At 54.2% G+C, this 16,178-nt stretch overlaps 1 protein-coding gene across 1 annotated transcript; it reads right to left on the bottom strand.

Annotated features, from left to right (window-relative positions):
* Window positions 1-2,873: 2,873 nt before the first annotated feature.
* Window positions 2,874-14,854, bottom strand: CDX1 (caudal type homeobox 1). The gene is made up of 3 exons (XM_008921068.3): window positions 14,384-14,854; window positions 3,351-3,499; window positions 2,874-3,119 (listed from the first exon to the last, which is right to left on the bottom strand). The coding sequence occupies exons 1-3, from the start codon at window positions 14,808-14,810 to the stop codon at window positions 2,913-2,915; spliced, it is 783 nt and encodes a 260-aa protein (XP_008919316.3). The 5' UTR covers window positions 14,811-14,854; the 3' UTR covers window positions 2,874-2,912.
* Between the last annotated feature and the right edge of the window lie 1,324 nt (window positions 14,855-16,178).

Here is a 16,178-nt window from a genome sequence, read left to right as displayed (position 1 = left end):
TGCACACAGAAATGGTCCCACTTTCCCCAGTCCAGCTCTTCAGGCAGGTGGCCCATCGAGTCTTATCCCTTTCCTATGTGGCACCAGCTCCATTGTCTTTGCCTCCCCCCCACCTGTTTTAACTCCTGATTCCCCATGTCCCCTTGCAAGGGTGTGGAGCAGTGGTGGTCCCATGCCATGGGCAGCCTGGCACCATGCCAGTGAGTGCAGGGTCACCAGGGTCAGCGGTAGGTGCAGCTGCTATTGCAATTGCAGGAACAAACCATTTGCTCTGTCCCTCTGTCTGCAATGCCACCTCATCCTGTTCCCACTCCTCCATCTCCTCCACCCTTTATCCTGCTTCAGGTGTCCCTCCACAGCTACCTGCCCTGCCCTGGCACCTCGGCACACACATCTCCACCTCTTCTCAGGCAGTGCTTGGCACTGGGAGGAGTTTTGGAGCTGGACAAGCCATATTGGGTAGGGATTTGAGGGCAACTCCTTACTCAGTGGTCTTCTGGACTGGGGGGACACTCCTGGGATGGAGAGGGGAGAGTGTTGGGCACCAATGCCAGCTGTCCCAGGCACTATCTCACATCCTCGTTCTCTGTTTGTTCATCTTGGACAAGGAGGATATTCAGCCCATTGACAGCCATAAAATGAGATTAGAGACCAGGAGGCGCCAATGGGAGCTGGCCTTGTTCTTTGGCCTCTGCCAGCCCAAGCATGGCCTCACCCTTTCCCTGCTGTCTCCAGAGTCTGCAGCCGCTGGGTCACCCAGCATTGCCATCCCTCTTGGTGCCAAAGGAATGAGACGTGGCAGCGCCAAGCCACGATATGAGCCATGACACCGCCAGGAATGCCCTTGTGGGATGGGCACAGTGTGTGCTACGTGGGCAAGGCTGCTGTCCCAAGGCACCCTTCCCAACCCTGGCTGCGCTCAGCGGCATTGGCGCCAGTGTGACTCCTGAGACAGCACCCTCCCCTGCCACAACACCATGGGCCAGGAGGGACAGCAACAGACCTGTGTCACACAGGATTCCTGCTCATTTTTATTTTCACTGATGCCTAAAAATAAAAAGGAAAACCAGTTCTGCCTTATATACACAAAAACTGAGCCAAAGTCCCAAGCTGATGCAAACATTTGTCCTCATCACTGTGTGCACCTGGCAGCAGTGGCTGTGGGAGGTGTCACCACCTCCTGCAGGAGGGACACCCAAAGCCTTTGAGGGCTGGAGCAGAGCAGTGGGTGCAGTGGGATAATGGACCCACTTGTAAAAGCCACAGCACACCTGGACATCTTGTGTTCTGAGGTCTGTGAGCAGTGTGGGGCTGGCAGTGGACAGGGCAGCCAAGGGATGTGAGGCACAGGACACTGTTGGGTGGGATATGAGGGCTTGACTGGGTACTTTGCAGGTAGCAGGGACATGTCTGCTGCTCCATGTTCATGGAGCTTGGAGAGATGATGCTGGGAAAGATCACACAAGCCACCATGCAAGGCTCATGCTCCCTAATCCCTGTCTTGGACTTCGGAAGCCACAGCTCAGGAGCAGCTGGCTCAGCCCTGAGCAGGAGATGCAGACACAGCTGTGCCCCAACTGTGCCCCACTGGCCTTTGGGTCTGCTGAAACTGGGCTGCCCGTTAACCTGGGCCAATACAGTGGTCAGGGGTGTGGGATGAAGGGACTGCTCAGCTGCAGCTCACCAGCAGGAATAGACAGGGGTTAGTTACTGGCCTAGGGCACAGAGAGGGTAAAAGGAGGTACAGTGCATGGAGGAGAGGGGAGACAGGGAGGACAAAATCTGTAGTCCTGTAATCTGTAGTTTTAAAGAAAATAGGAAAAAAAAAAGCTTCTTTGTCTTTCTGAAAACCAATTCTCCATCCCCTAACTGCAGAGTGCATGCCAGCCCCATTTCTCACATGCCTAAGGTGGCTCTTGCCCACCTGGCAGCAGCTCCCGGTGCCTGTGGTGCCTGTGATCCCTTGGACTAACACACAGCCCTTTCCTGGTGTCAGCCCTTCTGGACAGCATGGGGCTGGTTCTTGCACCCTATTCCAATGGCAAACCTTCTGTTCTCCTCCACTTCCCCACAGGAAGGTGGTCTCAGGGCTCAGCAGGATGGTCTGCCTCCAGTGTGCCTGTGCCAGGCTCCCTTGTCTCCTCTCCCTGTGCTCCAGGTGGAGGATGGCTGCAGTGCTGTCTTGCCATGGCACAGCTGGGGGCACTGGCACTGCTGGACACATCTCCATGTGGCTCTTTGTGTCTGCAGGGGCAGAGCTGGTGATGGGACAGTGGGCATTGCCAGGGTGGCTGAGGACATGGACAGGGCTGTTCAGGAACTCTTGCCAAGGATGTGCTCCAGCTTGCCACCATCACTGTGGTTTGAAGGACTCCCCCATCATGTCCTACAGCCAAGTGTCTTGCCTGGTTCCTGCAGCCCAGCTCGCTCTGCCCTCCTCACCCCACTTCCCAGGAGACCAGCTCAGCAGAAACCCATTTTGCCTTGAGTCCAGCCAGGTCTTTTTTCTACTTCAGTCTGGTTCGAACTGCTCAAAAGCACCAGGCAGCTGCAAAGCCAGGAGGACCAAAGGAAGCATCCTTCCAGTTCCACCTGGAGCACCACAAGAGAGCCCTCCTCCACCACCACCCCCTCTCTTCTGCTGACATAAGGACCTTGCCTTGGGCTACAGAGACCAGAGCAGTGTGTGTTTCCCACGGGAGAGCAGTACTACCTAACCCATTTTTTTTTACACAGCCCACCAGTCCCTTGGGAAGGTCCCAGTGCCACCTTGCCCCCTCTCTGTCTGCCCCGTCGGTTCAGTCGGGGACCATCGTGTCTTTGGGAAGGGGCTGTCACTCTTCTGAGCACACGGACCGGCTGGGCTCTGTGCATAGTGCTTATCTCTTGGTGTCTGTAGCTGGTGAAGGGGGTTAAGGCATGAATTCTTCCTTGATCGTCAGCGGAGATGAGGAGACGAGGTTGGGGGCACTGCTGTTGCAGAGGCCCCCGATGGGTCCGAGCGTGCTGACGGCCGGCGGGGTCGGCGTGGTGGTGCTGGTGGGCTGGCTTTGCTGCTGCAGCTTCTTCTTGTTCACCTTCCTCTCCTTTGCCCTCCGATTCTGAAACCAGATTTTCACCTGCAGAAAGGAAAAGATGGATATGCAGAGCTGAGGACGGATGCAACCAAAGATGACCACCCTCATGGTGCCCCTGGGGCAGGGAGGGCATCCCCAGGTTTGGAAAGGAAGGGATTTCTGTGGAGCAAGGTGGGGCCTCTGCTAACTGCTTGGGCCACAGCCCTCCCCTAACCCATTCCCATCTCCCTCTCCCCCTGGGACGTGGTTTTCCCGGGACTCTGTAGCACTGACCTGCCGCCTCTCAGTCAGCCCCAGGGCAGCGGCCAGCTCGGCCTTGCGGCGGATGGTGATGTAGCGGCTGTAGTGAAACTCCTTCTCCAGCTCCAGGCGCTGGTGGTCCGTGTACACCACCCGGTACTTGTCTTTTGTCCTGGTCTTGCCTGGCAGAGAGAGCAGAGTGGGAGGTGAGCTGTGGAGAGGGGGAGCAATGGAAGGGAGGGAACATCCCCAAGGGCATGGAGGAGATACACAACCACCTGCGGAGAGCTCAGGAGAAATGTGGCAATGCCCTGGGGACCAGTGGGAAAGACAGTCGTGAGGCTCCTACTGGATTTAATGTCCATCCTGGTTAGCACCAAGGTGTTTCTCCCTGTTGGAAAGTACCTGGGCTTTGGTGGAATTGCTTGGTGGAGAGAGCAGGAGGGATTCAGAGGCACCTCAAGAAGATGGACCATAAATCCCATGTGTTATGACACATGGTCCCTGAGAGGAGCAGAGCTGCAAGTCCTGTGGTGGACTGAGGACAAGCTACCTGGGATTGCTGGGGAAAGCCCATCTCTTTGCCAGGAAGCCCAAAACCAAGTTGTCATCACTTGAAGGCACATTGATCAGGACACAGGAAAGACAGAAAACCCTAGAATGACAGCATTTCTCTGCCACTGAGAGGGTTATTTTCCTTTTCCCTGTACTGATCTAAGACAGAGGGCTTCCCATGCATTTTCAAAGATCCATTGGAGAAAGCCCACATGATGCCTAAGCAGTCCTGGGGAGTGACTCCACGGGCCAGCCAGGGACTTTTGGCCAATGCCAATCTGAATCTCTCCTTGGCACCCCCAGATATGAACAAAGGTTGGGGCCATCAAGACTCACATTTCTGTGCACAGAGATGCACATCCCACAGGTCTGCAAACAGCACCTGCTGCTTTGTAGCAGAAGAAGATAGTCAAAAGATAGCCCTGCTGTCTCCTCTGTTAGTTCCTTTGCTAACCCACCAACACACAGTATTTGTGGAACTCTGCCTGGGGTGGGGGCCGAGGGGTGCAGGTGGCACTCCAAGGAAGAACACCCATGCCTGGAAGTTTGCTGACAAGATCCTGGTGCTTTCCTCTGCAGAAATGCCCATGGGCAGGGAATAAACACAGCTGTGAATATTTGCTTCTCCACCCAAAATTACAAAATCCTGTTCCAGGGAGTCAAGAGGGATGGTGCTTGATCATTTGTTTGCCTGGCAGACACGTTTGCCCATCTTCTCCTGAATTTCTGCTGCTGAGAGCAGTGCTGCCACGGGGAGGAGTAGGAGCAAGTGCAGAACAGCTCCATGGATTTCCCTGGGGCTGCCCTGGGTGTACCAGCATGGACAAGATACTGCCCATCACTGCTGCAGATGTGCAGAGAGGGATTTCTAGTGACCCAAGGACCTATATGACCTCACTTACAGCCTGATTATGCCAGGAAGGGGGATCTTTGTGTGCCTGCCATCCTGTTCATCCATTCCCCCTAAAAAGTCTTTGGCACCTCAGCCAGTTTGGGCCAAATCAGATAGACATTGGACAGTCTCAGCAATACAATTAAATTCTGAGCCTCCCAGTGGAAGCAGGAGTTTGGGTGGCACAGAGCAAAACTGGGCTCTAGAGACACTAATAGGACATCAGAGAATCTCCACAGAGAAAAACCCCAACCCTCAGGCTGGAAATCTGTTTCTCGACCAACTCAGTTTTACTTTTGACAGTGTCTCTCTCTTGCTTTCCCATTGCAAGGAGATGGGGACTTTCCTAAGCCACTTCTTACACTGAAACATAAATGTAAAAGAGTGTTGGAGGCAGAACAACCCACAGCCACTGTATATTCCAGGTCCGAGAGGGGCACCCTCAGGGTCATTTCCCTTGCAGCATCCCATGGGATGTACAAAGACAGCTGTTTTTCTACTAAATAAGCAAGAGCCACAAACCCAGCTCATATCATTGACCACTGAGCAAACCAGGCGTGGAAGCACATGAGTGGGAGCAAGTGGGCTGGCACAGAAGGCATCTTGCCCTGCTGGGACTTGACATTGGCACTCCAAGGCACACAAGCAGCAGTCACCCAATTCAAGTTAGCACCTGATTTCCATGAGTGTGCCACCCTTTGTCCTGCCATTGCTCCTGGAGGTGCTGGCTGGGGCTCAGCACAGCATGAACGGAGTGATGGACGAGGGTCCCAGCACAGTCCTCAAGAAGCACCAGAGTTCTCCAGTGACACTAGGAAGAGGGAGTGAACCCATCAAGGCTGCAACGTGACCAGGAATAGAACCAGAGAGTCCAGGGCTGGACTTCTGCCACTAACTTGTTTTTGAGGGATGTAATGAATTCAGTGACCACTTCAGAGAGTGGGGAGCCCAGCTCATCCCAGGGCTGGTCAGAAGTGAACACCTAATCCCTCCTCACCACTGCCAGGTCAAACCTGCCTCTGGACACAGAGGGTGACTCTGCAGGTCAAAACAGGGTAAAAAAGGTAATTTGTTTGAGCAAGATGTGTGTGGAATGTCTGCAGAGACACGGCTGAAACGCAGCAAGTCAGTGTGCTGGGTGCTTGTCTCTTATTTGGCACATCAGCTGTGACAGCTCAAAGCAAAACTGCCCACAGAAGATACTGCTGGGCTGGAGTGATGTTGGAGGCACCCAGCCCATGTAGGACCCACACTCTCCCCTTGCTCTCTCACAGGACCCTTGTCCTTTCCAGGGGTTGCTGCCCCCTCTCACCACCCCACAGGGGAGGAGTTCACCAGCATGAAAAGAATTTCTTCACCCCAACCCAGCAGGGACCTGTGCTGAATTTGCAAACACAGCGATCCTGGGAAGTTACAGAATAAACCAGATGCGCTGGTGGAGATTTATGTGAGGTTTAGCAGCTCTGTGAGAAACTGGGCTCCCTTTGGCTGCTCCAGGCTCAGGGGCTCCTACAAGTTTTTTTTCTTTCTCATACATTTATCTTTCTTTTTTCATTTGAAAGCAAACACTTTTCTAAAAAGATAATAACTTAAAAATGATCTTATTGGAAACATTGCTGTTTGAATACCCTACCTAAAACCACCTGGAAAGTGAAGGAATTGACAGATACAGTAAAAAAAAATTAAAGGATAAAGAATAAAGGCAGTTTGCGAATACTACATATGCCATGAATTTCAGTAGGAATTATTATTTCCTGCTGCAGCTGTAAATAGATCCATCACAGCTTGTTCTTTGTTATTCCCTCTTCATCGTTCATCCTGGATGGAGGGCTGTGCTTTGCCTCAGGGCTGGCAGAGCCATCACTGGGGGAGCTGGACACCGGGCTCTTGCTGCCCAGTGTCAGGTAGAAAAGACTCAAAACAGAGGGCTCACTACCAAGCCAGAGATGGAAAGTTATTCACCTTGACTAACTGTTGGTTTCGGATGTTTGCTGAACTCTGGGATGTGCTGTGAGTGATTCACAAGGAAAAGAAAAGGATTCGAAAGAAATACTGTTGACAATGAATAATTCAACTGCCTTGAATATGAATGCTGGGTTACACTTAACTCTCTCCTGGAGAGTTTTTATGGCTTTGTGAAAAAGAAAGAGGAAATTCGGGATGAGCCAGCCTGGTTCCTTATGGGGAGCCCTCATGCCTATGAGGAGACCCTGATGCTGCAGAAGGGAGCAAGGCTGAGCAGAGTGATGGAGCTGCTCCCACGTTTACAGCCAAGCCTGGCAAAGGTGTATCAGGCAGTCCCATGGCTGGGAAAGTTTGGAGCTGAGGCTGCTGTCCCAGGAGGGAGTGTGACTGGGGTGCATGGGGTGCACAGGGGGTGTGGGTGATGTCTCCTAACACAGTTGCTGGCCACTTCCAGCCCCGCTATGCATTTACAGCTCCTCCTGCTTGTCCCCAAAAGGCCAGGCAAAGGAACTGCTCAGGCAGCCAAATGGAGCCATTCATGGGGCCAGTGGGAATGGTTTCGGCTTTGGGATCAAGGCAGGGCCAATGGCTGTGTGGGGAGAAGGGATCGTTACTACTGTTAATGTATAACCCTAATAGCACTCACCTGAGTCATGATTAGATAAGGGAATAGCTTTAATGTGCTGTGCAAACCCCAAGGGACGCGCTCCCAAGTGTGTGCACACACACACACACACACACACACTTGCACAGGGGGATGGAGTCTTGATCCCAGCCTGGATCTGCTCTCCACAGCAGCCCTGCCCCAGAACAGGGATGCTGGAGCTCCTGCCCTGGGCTGTATCAGGAGCTGGCAGGGTAAAGAAAAATCAAACTGGATCCCTGTGCCCACCATCCACGGCCACAGCTGCCAGGGAGGTGGTAGTTCACCCTCTCTCTGACCTTGGCCTGTCCAAAGGATGGCTTTAATTAAGAAACTGTGCCCCAAAATCCCTGAGACATCAGCAATATGGGACATTGTGAGACTGGTGCTGAGCAGCTCTAAAAACAGTTGGAAAGGAGCTCATTCAAACCAGGGAGCAAAGAGACTGCATGGTGGCAGGGGCACCCTGGGTGGAGCTGGAAAACAGTGAAGGAGCAAAAGCTGGCATGTGCTATACAGAACTTGTCTTTTCTCCAGTCTACCTGGTCTCACCTTCCTGGTGATGCTCTGGCCATGCACTGGCTCCCTCTGTACAGCCTTGTCTGCCTGTCTGTCTGTACTGGGTGCACAGTCCCACACTATCTGAGGGCATTACAAAACTGTAATGCTGAAAAACATCAGGGGTGTGTAAGTCCCATTAGCAGTGAGCACCTAGGAAAGAACTGGTCTGCACTGGGGTTAAATGCACAAAGACAGGGCTCGAGGCTGTCCCCTCCGTGTGGGTGCTTCTTCTCCATGAAAAAGCAGCTTTATTCTGAATGAGCAGTCCTTCCATCCCAAAGGAATCAGTGCTCTATCAGGATTTGGCATTTCTCCCCAGGGAAAGGATCAAGGAAAATTTCTCCTACCCCCGGCAGAGCTTAGGCAATGCTACAGATGGAGAAACTGAGGCACAGAAGCAGTTCCAGAGCAGAGTGAAGTCCCAGGATCAGAGCCACAGCTCTGCTTGCTGGTGGGACCCCCTGGACAGCTTAACCCCCAATCCTTCTGCAGGTCCATGGGTGGAAATGGAGCTAACCCTAACCCACACCTCCACAAAGACAGGGACAGCCAGCAGAGTGATGCCCCATGACAGAGACCCCAAGCCCAGAAGAGGGCTGGGATCAGCTCCTGAAGCCCAGGAGACTCCAGGCTGGCTGGAGCCATCCTCATCTGGCAGCCAGCTGTGCTCCAGCTGCCTCTGTGTGGAGGGGTCGATGCTCCCTCTGCCGAGCAGCGGTGACGGGAGCCTCACTGCACAGTGGTGATACTGAGCCTCAGGACAGACAGCCCAGCTCATTTCACCATCCCTAAACTGACTGGAATTGGGAACCCCAAAGTCTGCACCAACAGTGGTAGGGGCTGAGCCTCTGATGCCCTCCCTGAGCACCCCCTGCCCCACACTTGTTTGCTCCCCTCCTTTCCCCTCCAGCTCCAGCAGCCGCTCCAAAACACCCACACTCCTCTGTGGCCTGGGAAGGGGGGATAAACCCGAGCCCCCCACCCTCCCCGAGTGCTGGGAACCAGCAGCTCAAGCTTTTCACAAGCCTTCCCCTTCCCGTGCATACTTCAATATCCTCAGCTATTTTTCCTCTGCCGCAGGAAGCAGAGGAGTGATGGATGGGACGACCAACACGGGGCGAAGGAGCGGAGCCATGTGGTTTGCTTCATCTCGGCCAAGTAGAAACGACCCCCTCCGGAGGGCAGTCCTTCCCAAGATCCCTGGGATCATTCCTCTGCCAGAATGCATCAGATTTTGACAACTGCTGGGTGTCAAAAACTGGGTGAGAGGAACCACACATCCCCCCACACACATATTTAATGTCTCTGTACTGCAGAGGGAGGAGATGCTGGATGAATCCTCACCCAATGGACCCTGCCAAAGCTCCCCAGTCTCTACTCTGGGTTGGGAAAATGGCCATTACAGACATCAGGGTTGAGGCAAGACTCACCTGTGCCACAGAGTGCTGCAGGCCCCTTCAAGGACCCCAGCAACCCTCCTATCCCCAGGGTAGTTCCTTCCAGGCTGTCTGCTAACATTGACACAACCTGGTTCCAAAGACTTCAGAGCAAACAGCAATGCTCCTGTGGGCACCCACTAGCAATAAAACCTGGTTTGGCTCTGTGCAGCGTGCACTGGAAATGTTTCACTTGCCAAACTGCCCCACTTGACCCAATGGCTTTCTAGTCTCCTGCTCACAGAGGATCAAACTCTGTCCTCCCCAAACACCTTAGCTCTAAGTGCAAAGCTGTGGCTGGGGGTTGTGCACCCGGGGGTTGTGGGACTGGCAGAGCTGTGAGGCAGAGCCCAGGCTTGGTGCATGGCACAGCTGCTCAGGGCAGCCAGGCTGCTGGGAAAGGACAGACACACAGACACACCTGGTCAAAGAGCTGGATTTGGAGAGCACAGACCAGTGCACCGGAGCACAGGCTGGTCCTGGCTGGGCTCTGCACTGCTGGCACTGTGACCGGGCCAAAACTGCACCCACACCCTGATACATGGGAAAAGGCACCTCTCTTGCAAGCCTCATGTTCCTCCCAGGAGGTGCAAACACCAAGGGAATGAAGAGATGGTTTCTGGTGTTTGCAACGAGCTGGCAGTTCCCCATCACAACCTCATGTTCTTGGGCACGGACAGCACAACTGGAGATGCTTCAACCCCAGAGGCAGCAGCCCGAAGCTGGATTTTGGGACAAGTCTTTACCGGCCCTGCTGTGATTCAATCCTTTATTTTGGCAACTGGCAGATTCCTTCAGTTGTTCCCATGTTTTATGGGTGCCAAGCTGAGTGCTGCCAGCCTGGCTCCTGTGATGGGTCAAAGACCACACCAGGGCGGGAGGGTGAGGAGCGCCAGGGCGACAGCCAGTGCCTGTGGGATGGGAACAGCCTGATTCAGAGCACTGCCTTCACACCAGCCCCAACCCAGCTCATCCTGACCTACCTCCTGGATGGATCTGGCCCATCTGCAGCAGGAGGAGGACAGCAAGGCAGTGGGGGTCCCATCTGGGCACCAGGATTCCTCTCCCCCTTTGCAGCCCCACAGGGCTTGGCCCATCCTTACCGTGGGGCAGCACAGGGGGAAGGATCCAGCCCCTTATCCAAGTGATCACAAAGCTAACAGCACTGGAGTGGGTGTCCTTGAAGGGTCCCCTATAGGAAACATCTGTCATTGGCCAGAGGTTTAAAGTGTCCCTCTGCTAATCCTGGGGTATTAGGTAGCCAAGCCCATCACGTAGGTACTGCCAGTGCTCCAGGGAAGCCCTTTTTGTTCAAGGAAAGTCAATTCTAGGGAAGTTTAAGAGGCCTGTACCTTGGCCAGCAGGCTAAGTAGACAACAAACCCCAGATGGGGCCAGGAGCAGGTTGTGGGTTAATAATTCAAGGGGAGAAGACTGATGGGGCCCAACACACGGACACTGAGAGTCCTGGGAGAGCAAAGGGTCTCACAGGGAGTGACCATGTCCTAAAGAGGGGTCCCCCATACAGGGGCTGACCAGGGAAATCCACTGTCCTCCAGCCACCACCATCATCCCAAAATATACCAAGCACAGCATGAACCCCAGCAGTCCAGGGGAAATGTTTCTGTCTCATTACTGGGAATTTTACACATGGGCCTCACTAGGAAAATAAACAGAGCCGGAAAACTGACTTAGAAAGAGTGAAAACTGCGATGGAAAACTGCACACCCAGCAAATCGCCATTCACCCATGTTCAGAGCACTACTCTTTGCTCTCCATTACCCCAAAACCTGCCCAGGCACCGCAGGCATTGGTGCCATGTGAAGCCCTGAGCACATTTGCCTCCCCAAGGGATGCCCCAATTGCACTTTCACTTGCAATATTTAGCACTGCTGCCTTGGCTGGATTAGTGACCTAAAAGCCAGACCCAAGGCAGTATCTAAGGATTTGCATGACTAATGAGCAGTGGGTGAATTTCAAAGTTCAGCCAACCCCCTTTCCAGCCACCTTCCTGAGCTTTTTATAAACCCAGGGTGCAATTCACAGGGAAGTTTGCAAATAATTGTGAACAAGGAGGAAGCATGAGGCTCTGACACGCTGCTCATGAAGATTTTATGAGCAGAAAAAGAGGTGACACTGGAGAGAAAAATGAGGCTCGGGGACATCTTCCAGCTCAGTTCCCTTTAACTCCCCATTCCCAGCAACCGGCGCTGCAATCCCTTGTGCTGCTGAGTTATCTCGGCTCAGCCGGGTGAAGCACGCATGTATGTAGCAACAGGTACATAAAATCATCCCCCTGCAAAGCCTGACTCTCCCAGTGAGTCACTGGGAGGTTTCTCACTGATTTTCCTCAGGCTCTGGATCACTTTTGCAGAAGTCCCCAACACACTCATATTCCCTGCAAAACATTCCCTCTTACCACCACGCAGCTCTTCCCCAAAAGCTTTCAAACTAGGGCCAAGGGCTGTTTATACAAATCAAGACAGAGAGGGAACTTTAATTTACAACTCTCTGAAGTATCATGATTTATAGCACTCACAATGAAGGTGTTGATATTTATAGTGAAGAAGTCTGTGTATTCATTTCCCATTCCCACTGTGGTGAGATGGGTAGTTTATCAATCCAGATTGATTAAAGTCCAGCTTATTGATTCCAATAAAATGATTCATCTAAGAGCTTCACCCTTATCTATGTCAAACCTATCTCTGCCCTGCACTCTTTCAAGCTTAATGGAGACTTTTATTTAAAGGGTAGCACTGGAAAACACCAGCTGCATCCCACCATCTCCCAGCACATGGTTCCACAATGGCCAAATCCTGCAGTCACTTGGCACCAGCAGCGCTGGGCTTGGACCCAGCAGAGGTGCAAGGACAGGTCCTTAATCTGTGAGTGCCTTAGAAAGGGACTGTGTCATCCATCCTAAGGAAACCCCCACAAGAAAGGGCCTTTCACCCCAGCATCCAGCCCCACATCGCTGTGGTGAGGCTGGGGCAGCTCCTCTGTGTGTGAGAGGAACAAGGCCGATTTATTTGTTCCTTTGTATTTGATCTAAGAGATACAAACTAAGCAACTAATGATATTTTTCCAGAATTCAATCAACTCAATTGTTGTCTGACTCAATCAGAGGCACTTTCAAGCCCCTGTTTTATCTCAGCCCCACTGCTGGGTGTAAACCCATGCCCTTGATCCACAGGAGAGGTGTGCTGATGGCTGTCCCCTCTCATTAATTTCCCCTCCCACCTCTCTCCTCAAAAGAAACCGAGATGTTCAAACCTACAAAACCTGCAGAAGTGGCGGGGTCCCAGCTGCAGGGGAGGGCTGCAGATCACATCCCCCTTCCACCCCAGGCAGAGGGCAGCCCTCAGCTCTGGCATGCCTGTGGGTCTCCATCACTGGGTGTGGGGAGAGGCATTTTTCCTAAATAGTTATATTCAGTGCTTAAAATGGGACAGGAAATACCAGCCTGCCTCTCCCCTCCTCTTTCCAGACTGGGGCTGTTTTTTTCCATTTATCGGGATGTTCTGCCTGCTCCGCTGCAGTCACTGGTCCCCATTCCTGCCACATGGATCCTAGGAGCACAAGTAGCTATTTTCCATGCTGGAAGACCCCAGGCACCTCTGCACAAGGCCCTTACATGGGCCTTGGCCAGTGGGAATAGCGTGGAGCCAAAAACAAGCCAAAAACTGGAGACACTTTGCGAACAGGGAGCCCTAGCCCTGATTCCAAGGATGTGGGGCAGCAGTAACTGAAAACACAGCCACTCCTGCAGTGAGTTTGGCCTCAGCAGAGCTCTGAGGAGCTCATGGCCAGCACAGGAGAGGAAGAGGGGTGGCAGGTCCAGGCAAGCCCTGTGGGCAGAGGGTCCCGCTGTGGCAGGACAGGACCAGGCTGGGAAGATGAAAGGGTGAGGGTAGGTCAGGACAAAGGGCCCCTGCACCTCACCTCACTGCCAAAGGAGCCAGCCACCATCTCCATGACAAAGAGAAGCCTTTGTCAATTTGGGCTGGCCCCAAGGGGGATCTGCCCACTGCCTTTGAAGTGGGCAGCAGGGTGGGCAGGGCACTGGGGTCGCCCAGACGCTTTCCCCAGGTCAGGAGTTCAGCGGGGACAGGACCCCAGGGACATGGGGACAGGACCCTGGGGACAGCACGACCACTTGGTGCCCACACCAGAGGTGACTACAGGAACCAGGGCACCCTCTTCTGCAGTGCCAAGCACCCACCCATGGTGTGCTGCACCTGTGGCACCCATGTCCACCCTCCACGTGGCACTGTCCCCAACACTTTGCACACGCACACACTGCCTGTCACACACACACTGAGCACAGCACCATCCTCCACACACAACACCCTGCATGCACACACTGAGCCCATAAAACTCCCCATACACACCCAGTAACACTGTCTGTACACATGTACTGCTCAGGGTACCTTGCACACACACACAGAGGCTGTAGCACCTCACTAAATCCACCTTCTGTACACACACACACATGGCCTGTATTTATGTACAGTACCTTCCCTTCACACATACAGACACACAAATACACACACACAGCATGTGCACACCCACCATGCACAGGCTCTCACACAGCCAACTCACACTCTCACATACAGACACAGCCCCACACACTCACCCTTGCATGAGAACCCCCACCAACACCCCTTCAGGGTCCTGGGTGTCTCTGACTCTGCCCATCCCTACCCTGTGGCCGCAAGTACAGACAGGGGTGCCAGGATGGGGAAAAGGACTTTCCAACCATATAATCCCAGCTGCCGCCAATGCGGAAGGACAGCACCTTCCCTGCCCATCCTCAGCTCCTGCCACTTCGGTGGTGGGGTCCTCTGCTCTTTGGGGACTGGGTACCACACCAAGGGCAGGCCAAGCTTGCTGTCCCTCTGGTAGTCCCCATGCAGGGAGAGCCACAGAGCAGGATCCAGCCCCACAGGACTTCTAGCCTAGAGATCCTCTGCACTGAGGACGGCGCAAGTGTGCAGGGTTGGGGATTTCCTTACCATTGTTGCTGGTGCTGGGAATGCTGCGCCTCATCCACTCATACGGGGTGCGTCTCTGGGCATTAGGAGAGAGCTGGGGGACAGAGCTGCTAATGGGTGGAGGCAGGAGTCCAGAGCCTGGGGGCTGGATGGGGTTAAAATCTGGGGGGCTGAATCCAAACTGCCCTGGGCTGGCAGTGGAAGGCGTCGCCGTGGTCCCGTAGGAATGCCAGTCCTCCTTGGCAGGGGTGTAGGGAGACCCCCAGGCGGCCGCCGGCTGCCCGTGGTGCAGGTCGTTGTTAATCCCCGGCACATGGTGGTAGCTGGCGAAGTCCGAGTACTGGGGCGGCCCCGGCACGTAATTCTGGGGGTTGAGGTTGAGGCTGGGATGCCGGACCGGGCTGGGATACATGTTGGTGTCCTTATCCACAAGATAACCCACATACATCTTCCCCGGCCGACCCCACGCACATGCTGTGCCGCTGAGCCGCGACTGCGGCCGGTTGGGTTTGGCGGGGAGGCGGCCGCCCCTCCTTCCCCGCCACTCACCTGGGCGCCTTGGGGAGCCTGTCCTGGGGCCAGGCACCTCCCTGCCCACAGGCTTTTATTGGGCCCAACCTCTCGCAGCATTTGCATTGAAAGGCAGGTTTGCATTTCAAAGTGCAGGAACCCCAGCGGGTGAGGGGGACTGAGTTCAAACCTCCCACCCCGGCTGCAAGGAGGACGAGGCGGTGGGTAACCCTGGGGAACACCGAGGACCCCACGTTCCCTCTGTTGTCACCACCCCACAACTATGCCCATGCCACCAGATGTGGTCCCTTTGTAGAAGCCAGCTTTGGGGACACTGGGGTAACACAGGTGTCACCTATAAGGATGCCCCAAGGAGCCCACCACCATCTGTACCCCAGGAGCAGGATGCCTTGGGCTGAGACCCAGCATTAAAACCTGGCTGTGGGCAGGGGACAGGCTGGGCTGTGCCTGCCACCTGCCCTGTCTCCACGCTGGGGAACACTAAACTCTTGCTCTGAACGGGGCTTTTCTGTGCCCAGCGGCAGCGTTTGGCCTATTTGGAAAAGGGGGGCTGGTGGGAAGCGAAGGTTCTGGATTCCTATTTGTTCCCTCCATCCAGGGGCAAACCCACCCCTTGAACCCTGACAGCAAAGCTCACCCCAGTATCAGAGAGCAGGACAGATGGACAGACAGAGTCTGAGTGCAGGGGGAATGCTCTCACCATGGACACAACGAGAAGTCCCTGGGCTCTGACACATCTCCAGGGGGCTCACAACTCTGCGGCAAGAGGAGTTTCTCACCTGTTTTCAGCCTTAAGGAAGCAAAAACATCCCCATATGTTTGGTGATTGGGAAAACCAAGCAGAAAGGGGACTCTCATGGAGCCGTGTCTGCCATAGGTGGGAGGTGGCCACCAGCCATAAACACCCCAGCAAAGATTGCCCACTCATCGACTGTGAGGCCAGACACTCCTCCACTCCAGAGGGGACAAGGGACCAAGGACCAGCGTTGTGTCATGCTGCCAGAAACTGCAGAAACTGGCATCCAGGAGCCTCCTCCGCACCATTTTCCCCCACCGGTGTCATGCTCCCAGCTATGCCAGACACCACCACAGCCACAGTCATCATTTGCAGCATGGTTTTCTCTCCTCAGTCACAAACACAGCCCACAGAGGGTCCAGAAGGGTGTTTTATCACCCCTCCCCAAGGTCACCTCTGTCCTTTTCTCTGCACGAGCCCCTTCACCTGCTAGAAACACAAGCAGGACAAGGACTGATCCATTCTCACCCTCCTGGGGCTAAAACAGCC

Source organism: Manacus vitellinus, unplaced genomic scaffold, assembly GCF_001715985.3.
Source record: "Manacus vitellinus isolate BGI_N305 unplaced genomic scaffold, ASM171598v3 scaffold_51_pilon, whole genome shotgun sequence".
Lineage (NCBI taxonomy): Eukaryota > Metazoa > Chordata > Aves > Passeriformes > Pipridae > Manacus > Manacus vitellinus.
Note: the sequence above shows the minus strand (reverse complement) of the source record. Positions and strands in the feature narration are given on the sequence as shown.

What these genes read in the sequence shown, in the direction of transcription:
- CDX1 (XM_008921068.3), bottom strand. Translation starts at nt 14,810, where the DNA reads ATGTATGTGGGTTATCTTGTGGATAAGGACACCAACATGTATCCCAGC. An exon ending in TCCCAGCACCAGCAACAATG is followed by an intron (nt 3,500 to 14,383) that starts GTAAGGAAATCC and finishes TCTCTCTGCCAG; the next exon opens with GCAAGACCAGGACAAAAGAC. An exon ending in GGCTGACTGAGAGGCGGCAG is followed by an intron (nt 3,120 to 3,350) that starts GTCAGTGCTACA and finishes TCCTTTCTGCAG; the next exon opens with GTGAAAATCTGGTTTCAGAA.